A 15,556-nucleotide genomic window follows, 5' to 3' on the forward strand; every position below is an offset into this window, starting at 1 on the left:
AGGTCAACTGACAAATTTTCAAGAATTTAGTGAGCTGACTGCTAAACACAACCGTTATTAAAACAAATTATATATACTTACAGTTAAATAAATGATGTGAAAAACAAAGATAATTACAAACTCATCACTTCCTAGTTGACTTTTTATTATTATCTATGCTCCTCAGATTATTTATATGTATTATAACTGGGTGTTGGAAATACGCTATAATGGTGTGCTGCTTGCACTTGTCTTTGAATTTTGGAGGCCAGATTTAGACATGCTATTTCAGCTCGTTTTTTCAATAATCTGAGAGGTTGCCAATTTTGAGTGCAGCCTGAAGCAAGAGTATGCTGTCTCGCTGTTCCAGGAAGCTCTGTCTTCTGATCCAGTGGATCCGATGTTATTGAAATGCCTGTGGCAGATAGGGCTGCTGAATGCAGCTTTGGAACAGAGCTTTGGAACATCCAGCACAGGCTCTCAGAGTTTTGCAGGCAAGCCATGGATTCTGTGGCATATAACTTTTCTTCTTTTGAGAAACAGATCTTGGCTTGTTGCTGGGCACTGGTAAATATAGCAGCCTAATCTCATGGCTACTGCTCATCATAAGCTGGGGGCTACCTGATCCACCACGCCATAAAGTCAGCTAACATTTAGTGTGTGTGCACAGCGTGCCAAGCTCTGCTCTGAGTACTTTACTTGTAACATTTCCTTTAATCCTCGCCACATTTCTGGGAAATAGTACTGTTATTGTAATCATTCCTATTTTAGATGAGAAAATTGAAGCAGAGAGAGGAGAAAAGCAATTTGACCATGGCCATATATCTAATAAGTGGCAGGACTTGGTTAGAACACAGGCTCTCTGGCTTCAAAGTACACATATTAAATTACCAAATTGTATTGCTTCTTATGATCAAGTGAAAGTTTGCTATATAAGATTGGGCTTGAGCAGAAATTGAAGACACAACAAATTGCATGGTGTTCCCACTCCTACCACATTACCATTTCTTCCTCAGCCTACACCTCTGACTTCATGGTGTATTCTCTAAGTACAACTGACTAGACAGCAACCAGCACAATATGACAGCACCAGCCACAAGTGGACTACGGCAACATTATAGCCCAACTTGAGGGTGGCCCTGAAGATCAACAAAGGGGAATCTTCCAGAAGGCAGAATTTTAAGCATTTCATCTTGCTGACCACCTTGTCTGAAAGGAGAAATGGATATCACCAGTTAATGGTCATTAGCTGACGGTATAGCTCAGCAGCCAAGACATGGAAGGATCAAGAATGCAAGTCTGGAGACAAGGATGTTTGGAGGAAGAGGTATCTATGGGATCTCTGAGAATGAATCCAGAGTATGAGGATATTTGGTTCTTTGTGAATGCCACCCAAACGCCTCCACCCAAATGCCACCCAAACGCTCAATAGTCAAGAGAAGAGGTTGACCTGGCCCCTGCAACCCTCTCCTTTCTGCAGGCACTCCAGTGTTGCCCAATGAGCGAAGTAGGCATAGTAGCAGAAACACAGGCTACACATGGGTTCAGCAACTTGGATTTCCCTCGTCAAACCTGATCTGGCCACAGCCTCTGTATGATATTTATTTGTCCAGGAAATAAAACTAAAGTCCCTGATATGAATTAGGTTTGAATGGAACAAAGCCAGGAACAATGTGCCTGGGGAAAGAAGTGGATTCTTTCCAGACCACCACTTCCAGTAGCCTCTGCTGCTCAGCACCTGAAAGCCAGACTGGCTTGCAGAGGATCAGCTCTCTCCTTGGTGCTGCCTTGGACTTCCAAACATGTGGGCACTTAAATGAGTTGAAACATTAAGAGAGTTTGGGAAATGCAGCCATTAGTTTTCCAGCCTCTACAGTAGGAAGGCAAGCTAGAAGGGGGACATAATGGTTGTTGAGAAAGTGGGTTCAAAGAATGTCCCAGACCTCTTCCATTATCATGAAAGGGGCAGTAATTTATCTTTACTGGAATAGTAACCTATTCTGGATTGCAATTTGCTGATCCTGCCTAACAAATTTCTGCCCATACCAACGTTCATTATTTATTCTGTACCAGCAACCAATACATGCTGTTTTTCCCATATTCAGCATACATGGGTGTAGCATCAGGAGGAGCACCTCCTTCAGAACCACTTGCAAAATTGTTACTTCTTAGCCCCATGAACTGGGTTCTGGTGATTTAAAAATTTGAGACAAGGTGTCTATCAGTAGAAAAAAAATAATAGTTCCATTGAATTAGAATCTAAGACTGCTACATGGTCATTGTATGGACTCCTCATGATCCCTGAAGAACAAGAAAAACAGAGAGCTATATGAATCATCAATAACAAGTGGAAATTGATTGACAATAGAGTCATGGAAATCAAAGGACCCCTTGGAGTTCCACCTAGTGTTGTCATGTCTTCTAATAAAAATGTCCTGGCTGGTTAGGACCACCAAGGCTCGGGCCCTTTGTGAATAAAGGTTTAGGTCATTCTCTTAAGTAAATATTTCCTAACAGTTAAGGGACTGGCCAAAGGTGAAAAGAATGTGAAATGGGAAGTGGAGAATGGAAATTATATATAGCAGCTATGGCCTCTTGATCATTTGTAGAAATGGATACTGTTGCATCTATCTGCATTTTCTTTCTTGCCATGTCATGTATATGTCATTTTTTTTTAAGTTTCTTCCTCTTCCCTTGTCTATTTCTCCACTAAGGGTGTATTGTCAGTGGTCAAATTTACGAGGTAATCAGTTCAGCATACAGATTACTGAGATGAGGTCATGACAGACCCAGAGGATGAAAGGCTACCCCCCAGGGATTTTGTATTTGAAGGCAGATGCAGTAATGGATAAAACTTTGAACTCATCACTTTTGAGAACATGATTGTGTCCTCTTCTGCAAGAGAGATGGTTGTACTAATTAGAAGAAAAGTGGTTTTGTTTGTTTCTTATGCTTTTTTCTTTATGAAAAAAAAGTAGATACTGATATTGGGCATTCAAGAGGCTAGTCATCTGAACTCCATATTCTAAGAGGCACCTGAACTCCCTGACCTATGGGGGCAGAGTCCCCTTACACTGTAGGAGCTGGAAATGCCATATACTACTTTTCTCTGCCTACCTCACTCATAGGCATGGATCTGGCTCCACCAGTCAAGTGCCTCATCAGAGACCCTGAGATGAGTAGGAAGAACCCACACTGGACATGGATGCTGCTGCTGGTTAAGGTGCTGACACTAGTGTTGTATCTATGTATTGGGGGAACCAGCCCCCAATATTTCAACATAGGTTCTTTTCTATTTTCCCTAAGTGTCAGCCGGTCTGAGAAATAAAGAGAAATAGCACAAAGAGAGAAATTTTACAGCTGGGCCTCCGGGGATGGCATCACATATTGGTAGGACTGTGATGGTGATCCTGAGCTGCAAAACCGCAAGTTTTTATTAGGGATTTCAAAAGGAATAGGGAGTGGGTCACAGAGATCACATGGTTCAAAGGGTAATAAAAGATCACAAGGCAAAAGGGCAGAGCAGGATCACAAGGCAAGGGCAAAATTAGAATTACTGATGAGGGCCTATATCCCACTGTGCATGCATCGTCTTGATAAACATCTTAACAGGAAACAGGGTTTGAGAGCAGACAACTGGTCTGACTAAATTTACCAGCCTGAATTTCTCAATCCTAGTAAGCCTGAGGGCACTGCAGGAGACCAGGGCACACTTCATCCCTTATCTCAACCGCATAAGACAGACACACCCAGAGCGGTCATCTATAGGCCTACCCCTGGGAATGCATTCCTTCCCCAGGGTTATCAATTATTAAAATTCTTTGCTGGGAAAAGAATTCAGCGATATTTCTCCTACTCACACGTCCGTTTATAGGCTCCCTGCAGGAAGAAAAATATGGCTCTATTCTGCCCGACCCTGCCGACAGTAGGATCTTATGGTTATCTTTCCTTGTTCCCTAAAAATCGCTGTTATTCTGTTCTTTTTCAGGGTGCCCTGATTTCATACTGTTCAAACACATATGTTTTACAAACAATTTGTACAGTTAATGCAATCATCACAGGGTCCTGAGGTGACATACATCCTCAGCTTATGAAGATGATGGGATTAAGAGATTAAAGTAAAGACAGGCATAGGAAGAATTAGTATTTTCTATTTTTCTGTTTGCTAGTCTATGTTTTCTGATTTTCCCAATATAAGCATTAACTTTTTTTTAGAGACAGGATCTCACTCTGTCACCTAGGCTGAAAGGCACTGTCACAATTATAGTTCACTGCAGCCTTGAACTACTGAATTCAAGCCATCCTCCTGACTCGACCTCCCAAAGCACTGGGATTATAGATGTGAGTGGTCACATCCAGACAGTATTAACATTTTTAAATAAAACATAATTTTTAAAGGTAATTGAAATACATGTCATCTAGAGTTTCCATTAAACCTTCTGACCTATGCCCTTATGTTATAGATACACATTTATTATCAACACTAACATGCCTGTCTTAGTCCATTTGTGTTGCTGCAAAGGAATACCTGAGGCTGGGTAATCTTTAAGAGAAGAAATTTATTTGGTTCACAGCTCTACAGGGTGTACAAGAAGCATGGTGCCAGCATCTGCTTCTGGTGAGGGCTTCAGGATTCTTCCACTTGTGGCAAAAAGCAAAGGGGAGCTGGCATGTGCCACTTTTTTCGCTCACATAGTGAGAGAACAAGCAAGAGAGAGGAGGAAGAGCCAAGCTCTTTACAATAACCAGTTCTCACAGGAACCAAGAGTGAGAATTCACTCACTCCTGTGAGAACGGTACCAAGTCATTCATGAGGGATCCACCCCCATGACTGAAACACCTCAAACCAGTCCCCACCTCCAACACTGGGGATCAAGCTGCAACATAAGATTTAGTGGGGCCAAACAGACAATATCCACCCATCGCAATGTTGACAGAAGGAAAAAATATCTCAGTAAATTTAATTCAAAATGAAAGAAAATTATATTGTAAAGGAAAAGGAAAGGAGGTACTCACTCAATACCAGGGGAAGAACCTGGGAAAAAAGCAATAGAGTAATTCTGTTTTTATTTATGGCTTTATTTATTTTTACAAATAGTTGATATACCTATATAATATTCACAGTGCTACAAAAATGTGAGAAGATTACATGTGAATATTGATCTCATAGGTGATAAAGTATACAAAATGTTGATTAACTGAAGCAGAAATCCACTGAGAAATGTTTATAACCATCAGGTACTATGTTTACAGATGTTGCCAAGTCAAAGTTGAACATCCACAGTGGGACACTCATCATAAATTCTGTTTAATCTTTAAAAGGAGACAGAGAAAAAGCCAAGTATGTAGTAATAAAATCTGCCTAATCATTCTCCTATGATTCTTCTATGCTTGAGTTCATTTTATAGGAGTCTTATTACACGCATGTTTACATTCCTTCCCAATATACATATTCTCAAGGAACTAAAAAAAAATGAGAGAACCTTCATTAGACTGACAAACAAAACTTGTACAGTACAGTCCTCCCCACAATCACTACCAAACCCAACTCAAAATTTCACACTCTAATATATATCCTTACACTACGCAAAATCACATGTTAATAATCCGACCAAGATAGATGTTGGTCTTTGGAAGGTAGTCACACAGTATCAGAAACACTCAGATGGAATTCACACTTGTTCTGTGCCCCAGTCTGGCCCAGCCCAGCTCAATATAGCCTTGTGCTGCCCATCCCTGCTACTAAGGCTTGGGACCCATCTGTGTAGCAGAGGGAATGAGGCTGTGGGTGATGCATCAAGTAGATAATCCAGCAGCAAATACTGGAATGTGTAGGTAAGTGTGTATGTTCACATAACATATGTGAATGTATATATATAGAGGAGGTTAAAAAAAGAATGTTCACATATAGATTTAAGTAAGAAATAACTGTGTATACACACATATATATTTATATACTCTATGTGTGTATATGCATATATATCTTATTCCCTGTGATAGAGTCTCTTCTCTCTTTCAGTTGAAATCTTATTGATAAAATAAGAATATAGGATGTAAGAATAAAGGGACAAAGTATTGTAGGGTTTTGAGTGACAGGTGTTCTCAGAGGACTCTGTTGTGACCAGGGGCATAATTTCTCTAGTCAATGTGACTGAAAAGAGGACAGCCAGTGTGTCAGGCATGCTTCCTTTTGCCCAAAACTGAACTAAATGTTCATCAACAGCATGGACTGAATCAACAGGAGACACATCAAAATGAAAAAAAGAAATGTGTTTGCCACTAAAAATGTTAAGATACAAAAAGTAATATCAACAGCAAATAAGGATTTATATATACACACACATATACCACAGAAGTACATCTTCATATATCTAATATGGACATGTAAACACATAATTATGTAACATTAAAGCTATATATGCATATTTTATATTTTATATATTATATATAAATATAGTTATGCAAGCCTCATATACAGATTAGGCAGTTATTTGTATAAGTATATTAAATATATCTAGCAGACCTAGTATTGATGTTCAAACTAAAGGAGTTCCTCCAAACCAGTTCTATAATGGAGTTTCTCAATCTCAAATCTCCATCTCATGCTCTAGACTTGCCTGATTTAACTTTGAAACTGGTCTGATTCTGAACTTGGTCCTACATTTATTTAATAGCAGTATCAGCTATTGTTAGTTCTATCACTCTTGGAAAAACAGAAATCAAATCTCCCATTTCCAGGAACTTCTGACCATCTCAGTTGCACTGTTCCCTAAAGACCCCAAGGTACGTGCACACAGAGGACAGTGGACAAATGCATGACATTATCAGCTATGACTTCAGCCCTAGATGCCCATCTTGTCTCCTGCTGCAGTAACAGGGCTGATCTGGGCACACTGCTTGAGGCAGCAGGCCCTCCCACTCCATGTTCCCTTCTGCCAACCTCCCACCCCACCCCTGTTACAAGTGATTGTCCAAAGGGGGACCACATTGTGTGGAGATGCTGGGGCCAGCTTTACAAGTTAGTAAGGTGAAACCAGGAGGCAGAAAAGAATAAAGGAAAAAAAGGCAGACGACACTGGCCAGGCTCCCCAGGAAGTGAACTTTTGCCTTAGCCCGTTTCCACTTGAGGCAGAGCTAATAGTGCAATGATAAAATTGCAAATCCCAACTCTATTTTGTCCTAACCCAAGCCACAGCTCTCTGTCCTTAGACAAGGATGTAAAGGAGACTTGAAAACATCCTAGAGAATTCAGGGTGTTGAGTAACAGTTGGAATTTGCAAGGTCCATGCCCTGCACATAGACCTATTGAGGCCAAACCCAAGGAAGATGAGTCAAAGACCAGCAGGGAAATGGTATCTCTGACAGTAGCAGAAACCAAATAGGCAGAATAAAAAGGGCAAAATGCCATATCCTATCTCTGAGTCCCCGTCTGGGGAAAAGCACGCCCTTTCTTCCAGGGGCCTGTCTTGGTATGTGCCTGTGAAAGAACTATTTGGGTTTGTCAAGGTCATAACCTCTTCCCATCAACAACTGTGAGCCACGAAGCCCCTCAGCAGGGCCTTCTGAAGTAACCCTTTACTCACACGTGGCATCCTGTAGCCCCTGCTTAGAATGAAATCCTTAAAGGCAACTGTTCCGTGAAGGTCTGCAAGTAACTCCTCCTAAAAGAGTACCCACAGAAGAAAGGGGTCCGCCATCAGAAGCTTGATCTCGCATTTGTTCTCATTAAAAGCATTTAGCTCTTTATAAAGTATCTCATTTTAATCCATATCCTTCTTGTTTTTGAATATGTGTGTAATGTTCCTGAGTTGATGAATATGAAGGCTTTTAAAGGCGTCCAGCTTTCTCTCCTTCCCCTGCCCTTTTCCTTATCCCCGTATTAAGGATGGGCAATACATTTTAGCGATTAGACAATTATTGACCTATGATGTCTGGAATCTAACCTAGTTAAGATTAACAGTATATCCACAAATCATAGATCTTAACTTCAAAGGACATGACAATCAAAAATGATTTGATCAGTCCCAACATCTGTGATATTTATGCATCTTTTTAGTTTTTCTTTACATTTATTTTAATTTAAAAATTGGATGCATAAGTTTACATAATTGCAATTCAGTACTTTAAGATCATTTCACCTTCCAAACGAAATCTATCAAGAATAGTCAAAACTCATGAGTCCCCAGAAAGACAGTCATGTTGTCATAGTACTTACCAGTACCCCATAGTGCCTGTGTCTTGTAAACTGGGGTGCCACAGTCTAGTGGTACCACCTATAGTTGATAAGGTAAATCATTCCTCAGGCATTAAAAAGGTGTGTTTTATAAAAATTATTGTAGAACAATTCCATTGTTATGAATACTTCCTGTGTCTAAACTGCCTGATAAACAATCTTTTACTATATGAGTTATATCAATTATATTTCCAAAATTTAAATACTACTACTTCATTCGCTCACTGTAACCATTTTGGAAAACATCTTTATAGCATTTGTCATCAAAATGAAATATGTTTTGTAAAACTTTTGAAGTCTTTAAGACTTAGTCATTAAGAATATGTTTTTAAAAAGAGAACTCTAGACACCTTAAAGCAAAAGTTTGTAGCTATTTTTCTTTTTAAATATTTGAGAAAATGATATTACCTTTTATAATAAAAGTGTAACTGGAATAGCTTTATGTTATATATTAAATTCACATAAACTTAGGCTCTCCAAAAACCATACTAAGAAATTCTGCCAAACATTATTTACATAATTTTGAGATTTATATAAACATGTAGTGCTCATAAATTTGTGTCATACCTCACACCTGAAAATAAGAATTTGTATTCAGTACTGGAAAAGATTAAAATGATCATCCTTCCTGTCCTAGCTTTCCAATCTGAAGAAGACAATTGATGAGTGATTACTGATGAATAATGAGTCTAATTCGTATTGTATTTTGCTTTCTCAAAGTGTTTTCACATCTGTTATCTGGGAGAAGTTTGGGGTCTGTTGAAAAAGAGAAGAGGTTTGCAAATATCCTCATTTAGAGTACTATGCAAGTGTTTCATCAATATTTCCAAATTTCCAGGGCTATAATGAGTATCTTCTTTCCTTTAGCTACTTTTACACAAGAAATGAGCAGGCACACAGCTTATCTGTAGTAAAATTAGAGCACATCCTTGTTGTGTTTGTTGCTTTGCAATATCAAACAGTGCTTAACCTTTGTCCCTTTCCTCTCAGACAGATCCTGCAACTCGAATGAATTGCCTAAAAGAAATTTCCTGGCTGAAATTTTGAATGTTTTGACATTCACCCATAGCTGATAGGAAACAAGCTTCACATTTTGTTACCCAAAGAGAACTCATGACATCACATCTATTCTGGGCACTGAGGTGGTCCTACCAAGTCACACTGCCCTTTGAACAATTATCCTTGGAATAAATTGTTCCAAAAATGTTGAAATACCATGAGTAGAGGTGTCATGTCTACCACAAAGCTAGGAGATTCCACGTCTTGCTTATTACATATTCTCCATAACATGACTTGGCTTTCTCCTTGCTGAATTCAATATGCAAGGTGGAGGGCTTTCAGGAGGCTTTGTATTACGCCACAGAGTCTAGTTCAGTACTAGGGTGGCAGACACACTGTGGTCATCTTAAGCTCAGATGATCGAATCTCAGTATAAATACATACCTGTTCCTGCAGCTCCTTTTTAAAATTCTCCTCTTGAGCTTTATGTGAGACCTCAGGGTCAACCAGAGGCTCGTCTGCTCTTTGCTTTTTCCACAACTTGGGGTTCAAATACCACGCTCCATACCTCATCTTCATCCACTTTGGCTTACAAGGATTCTATGGAGAGTAACACAATTCCCAGTGCCATTGATTTTTTGTTTGTTTGTCATTTCAAACATCTAAAGCTCAGCTTAGGAGAGCAAGATCATTACTTTGGAATTTAGGTTGGCCCTTGCCAAAGTATTTTGTGAAGTTTCAGCATGCTTGATTTTACAAAGTAAACATTAAAGTTCATGATTTTAAAAATAATGCAGTGGTTAATAACACGGCCTTTGGATTTTGACAGACCAGGGTTCAAATCCAGCTTTCCTCCCACTCAGTAGGTGTGAGATGATCAAATTACATAAATTCTTCATCTGTAAAATGGAGATAATAATAGTATACACCCCCACAGGGCTGTTGTGAAGATTAAAGGAGAGAATGTATGTAAAGCAGCTAGAAATCATGTAAAAATCACATGTTTTCCCCTAGGGTAAAGACCTTGAATAATACTCAGTCAATCAAAATAGTAAGTTATTAGACAGTATGAACCCAGCACGGTGCTCAGCCTTGCACATGCTACAATATTGTTTTATCAAACTGCTAACACCAAGCTTTTGCCTTATTTATTTTTTCTTTCTTTCTTTTTCTTCTTTTTCTTTTTTTTTTTTTTTTTTTTTTTTTTTTTTTTTGGAGACAGAGTCTCGCTCCGTCGCCAAGGCTGGAGTGCAGTGGCGTGATCTCGGCTCACTGCAAGCTCCGCCTCGCAGGTTTACGCCATTCTCCTGCCTCAGCCTCCCAAGTGGCTGGGACTACAGGCACCCACCACCACGCCTGGCTAATTTTTTGTATTTTTAGTAGATACAGGGTTTCACCATGTTAGCTAGGATGGTCTCAATCTCCTGACCTCGTGATCTGCCCGCCTCGGCCTCCTAAAGTGCTGGGCTTACAGGTGTAAGCCACCACGCCCGGCCGAGCTCTTGCCTTTTTAACTGGAAGACAGAAAGAGGAAAATGAATGTATCTCATTCCCTTCTTTCCCCCATTCCTCAGCGGTGCATCAAGGACGTTAGGAGAACCTCTTGTTGGTTCATAGACTGATACTGTGAATGCAATACCCTCACTGTAGCATCACAAAAGGGGGTCTAACTCTTGGGTGTTAGAAACATGAAACCACAAAGATTCTGGCCCTATCTCCTCTCATGCACATTTAAACTATGTGGCGGAATGTGTGGGGCATTCTAGAGTCAAGCCAGATACGCTCTAAGACAGAGAAAATGGGACAGAGTAGACAGGAGGGAAATCTCTTCCAGCGCTAGATTCAGCATTGTGATCTCTCCGCTCCGAGCATACAGACTGCCTTGCTATTTCCAGAGCACCCCTGTCATGCTTCTGCCTCAGTGCCTCTACACACACTGTTCCCTTTACTGTAATGTTTTTCCCCAAGACACACACATGGCTTCCTCTTTTACCTATTTCATGTCATCTTTTCAGTGGCATCTTCCCTGGCCATCCAATTTAAAAAATGGTAACCCCGGGCCGGGTGCGGTGGCTCACCCCTGTAATCCCAGCACTTTGGGAGGCTAAGGTAGGCGGATCATCTGAGGTCGGGAGTTCGAGATCAGCCTGGCTAACATGGTGAAACCCTGTCTCTAGTAAATATACAAAATTAGCTGGGCGTGGTGGCGCATGCCTGTAGTCCCAGCTACTCTAGAGGCTGAGGCAGGAGAATCGCTTGAACCCAGGAGGCGGAGGTTGCAGTGAGCTGGGATCAGTCCACTGCACTCCAGCCTGGGTGACAGAGTGAGCCTCTGTCTCCAAAAAAAAAAAAAAGAAAAAAAAGGAATCCCCCCTCCCAACACTCTTTGCCTTCTTTCTCTGCTCCATTTTACTTAATGACCCTCATCACCATTTCTATGCTATATATTTTCTGATCATTTGTCTGTCTCTCTTCTCGTCCTCTAAAATATAAGCTTCGGAAATTATTCCCAGCTACATCTCCCTGGCATCTAAACAATACTTAGGACATAATGGGTGCTTAATAAGTATTTGCTGAATGAAAGTCATGTTTCTTAACTTTGGCACTATTGACATTTGGTACTGGAGAACCCTTTGTATGTAGGGGAGTGGTGTGTGTGTTTGTGTGTGTGTGTGTGTGTGTGTGTCCCATGCATCATAGGATGTTTAGCAGCATTCCTGGCTTCTACCCACTAGATTCTAATAGCATCCCCCAAGTGGTGACAACCAAAAATGTCATCTCTAGATATTGCCAAATATCCCTGAGGTGGGGGAAAGGGGGCAAATTGCCCTCAGATATGAACCACTGAAATGAAAGAGGGAAGAAAACAGATTGGGGAAGAAAGGGGAGAAGGAGGGGAATGGAATCTACATTACTGCCACACTGAAGAACTTCAATTCTGGAATATGTTATGTTGTTGGGTAACTGGTGATCTTTCCAGACTCAAGATGAACATAATTCCTTCTGTGATACCTTCGTAAACATGCCCTCACTCCGTGCTTGATGGAATTGATTACCTCTTCCTATGTCCTGAACACACCATGACATCATTTCGCTATAATCATTTAACTGTTGACCCCACTAGGCTGTAATCTCCATAAGTGCAGGAGGCAGTCCTCCATTTTTGCATTTGTTCCCAGCACTTTTGGACACATAGTGGTAGGTGCTCAGAAACCTACTACTGTTTTTGAATAAATGCATACACAAATTGACCAATTAATATAGAGGGCAAAGAAAGATATATAAAATAGAGGCACAGATTGCTGTGAGAGATTAGAAGTAAGAACAAATTAATGTCAACCAAGGGACCTAGAAAAGCTCCATGGAAAAATCAGCATATTTCCTGGGTCTAAAGGAAGACAGAACCTATGGACATGGAGAGGAGGGCACTCCAGGAATCGAGAATACTATGAGCAAAGCTAAGGTGGCAGGAAAGCTCATACACCAAAGACCACAGTTTAGAAGGCCTGAGGGTTTGTGGAGTCAGAAAATAAAGACAGGGACGCCCAGAAAATAAAGACAAGGACTTCCAGAATAGGGACCAGATTTACCCCGCCACCTTCAACAATCAAAAAAACAAGAAAAAGTACATGAATTAATACTATGCCAGACACAAGACATGGGGTAACCAAGGATAGTGATCTTTGAGGGACAAACAAGATAAGCCCCACGACTGCCCTAGCTCACTGCCTTCAGGCAGAGCCCAGGAGGAGCCCAATGGACTCTCTGAATTGAGATGACAGGACCAAGAGTCCAGACAGATCAAAGCAGAGAAAGTTTGCAGCACAGAGTATCAGAAAAGAAAGAGCTGCACAGAGAGAGAACTCCAGGAGATTTCAGAGGGTACCCCTTTGTGCATGTGTGGGAGGAAACTACCCACGGTCAGGGAAAGAACCAACCAAAAGGAAAAGAGGGCAAAGTGTCCAGCACTTTCACAGGGCCAGGAACAGTGCCTTCTTCCTCCCGGAAAACCTAAAGATCCACAGGACACTAGGCAGAACACACAGAAGGGTCTTGCCTCAATAGTAGGGAATAATTACCCCATATTACTTTGGTCTTTCCCAACAAATTTTTTTTTAATAGAAACAAAAATCTCACTCTGTCACCCAGACTGGAGTACAGTGGCACAATCATAGCTCACTATAGCCTTGAACTCCTAGGCTTAAGCAATCCTCTGCCTCAGCCTCCCAAGTAGCTGGGACTACATGTACATGCCACCACAAGCAGTTAATTTCTAAATTTTTTTTGTAGAGACGGGGTCTCACTATGTTGCCCGAGCTGGTCTCGAACTCCTGGCTTCAAGTGATACTTCTGCCTTGGCCTCCCAAAATGCTGGGATTACGGTCATAAACCACCGCACCCAACCCCAACAAATCTTAAAAGCAAAACTCAAAAGGATCAAACTTCCAAGTAACTTGGTTGCATCCCAGAACAAAGTTCAAGAATATTTATAGGAATACAAATACTCAACACCCAGTAAGATAAAAGTAACACTGCCTAGCATCCATCGAAGACTACCAGGCACACAGAGATGCAAGAAAGTATGACCCACAATGAGGAGACAAATCACCTAATGGAAACTGACACAGAACTGATGCAGATGTTAGAATCCATAAACAATGACATCACAGCAATTGTTATAACTATGTTTTTTATGCACAAAAGGTGAAGTTGAGACATGGAAGATATAAATTAAAGAGACTTAAGCTAAACTTTTAGAGATAAAAATTGTAACATATGAGATTCTAAAAAATACTAGATGGGATTAACGAAAGATTAGACATTGCAGGGGGAAAAAATAGAGAATTTAAAGACATAGCCATAGAAACACAAAAAGAAAAGAGAATTTTAAAAGCTTACCAGAGCAGTGGTGAACTGTAAAACAACTTCAAGTGGCCTAATTACAGGTAATCAGAGTTCTGGGAAGGGACTGAAAAACAACAACAAAAAAAGTTTAAAGAAATATAGTCCAAAATTTTCCAAATTTAATGAAAACTACAGGCCCACAAATCCAAGAGGCTCAACAAGCCACAAGTACATGAAACACGAAGAAAGATACACCAAGGTTTATGATAATCAAAATGCTCAAAACCAGTGACAAAGAGAAAATATTAAAAGCATCCAAGGAAAAAGCACATCCCAAAAAAACAAAGATGAGGATGTTGTAAGATTTCTCCTAGAAACAGTACAACCAAGAAGACAGGAAAGCAATATCTTTACTGAAAATTTTAAAACTGTGAATTAACTTTGAACTAGAATTCTTTTCCCACAAAATACAAAATTCCTCCTTATCCATGATTTTGCTTTCTACATTTTCAGTTACCTGTGGTCAACCATGGTCTGAAGTATTAAATGGAAAATTCTAGAAATAAACAATTCATAAGTTTTAAATTGTGTGCCATTCTCAGTAGCATGATGAAATCTCAAGCCATCCTTGTTCCATTCCTCCGGGATATGATCATCTCTTTGTCCAGAGTATCCACACTGTACACACTACCCACCCTTAGTCACTCAGTAACCGCCTGTTATCAAAAAACAGTATATATAGGAGTTAGTACTATCCAAAGTTTCAGCATCTACTGGAGGATCTTGAAACATAACCCCTACAGATAACAGACAACAGGTGACCACTGAATCTTTTTAAATGAGGCAGAACAAGGTGTCTGCAGACATACAAAAGCTGAAAGAATTCATCACCAGCAGATCCACACTGGAAGGAATGTTAAAAGAAGTCTTCTAGTCAGAAGAAAAAAGATACTATGTGGAAATATAGTTTCAACTTTTGTATAGTGACCCTCCATTTGCCAGTCAAAGGTTCAACTTTGGCAATAACTTCCATGGTTTATAAAGCAGTGTTTGCATAATTATTTCTACATACAGGGAATTGAGCAATTTTATTCAGCCCAGAATCAGGACAAGCAGTGGTTCAGGCCTCAGGTGTGATGGACATAACTTACCTGTCTAATACCATTTTGCATTTTACCTTTTAGAAAGATGAAAGGAAAATGGAAAAATAAAAGTGCTGATATTCATGATGAAATGCATAGTTTTCATAAACCTTATGCAATAGAGTCAAGGATAGAAACATAATGTGTGTCAAAATAGGTTGGCAAATGTGTTCAACTGTAAAGGACAAAATTAATACGTCCCAAATATTGGAAGTATAATATCAAAGTTTATGTGTAAAAGGCAGAAGACAATTAGAGATAAAATATTGTTTTTCACTTTCAGGGAAGGGCTCTCCCCTCCAACTTAGGCACTTAAATCTGTTATTGACTCACATAACTTGACTTGTGTATATATATT

At 40.1% G+C, this 15,556-nt stretch overlaps 1 protein-coding gene across 6 annotated transcripts in view; it reads right to left on the reverse strand.

Moving 5' to 3' along the window:
• Positions 1-5,042: 5,042 nt before the first annotated feature.
• The window catches only part of FAM47E (family with sequence similarity 47 member E), a 69,222-nt gene continuing 58,708 nt past the window's right edge, over positions 5,043-15,556 (reverse strand). For 4 of the 6 annotated variants that reach the window (XM_074039855.1, XM_074039856.1, XM_074039854.1 and 1 more), the window contains 3 exons: positions 9,656-9,811; positions 7,563-7,640; positions 5,043-5,442 (listed from right to left, as the gene is read on the reverse strand). In XM_074039855.1, the coding sequence (XP_073895956.1) occupies positions 5,377-5,442; positions 7,563-7,640; positions 9,656-9,811 (300 nt within the window). In that variant the 3' untranslated portion in view covers positions 5,043-5,376. Of the gene's footprint in view, positions 5,443-7,562; positions 7,641-9,655; positions 9,812-10,640; positions 10,726-15,556 lie in introns of those variants that run through there. The other 2 variants (XM_045392467.3, XR_012434858.1) reach the window with 2 other exon arrangements.

The sequence above is a fragment of the Macaca fascicularis genome, chromosome 5 (genome assembly GCF_037993035.2).
Source record: "Macaca fascicularis isolate 582-1 chromosome 5, T2T-MFA8v1.1".
Taxonomy (NCBI): Eukaryota; Metazoa; Chordata; class Mammalia; order Primates; family Cercopithecidae; genus Macaca; species Macaca fascicularis.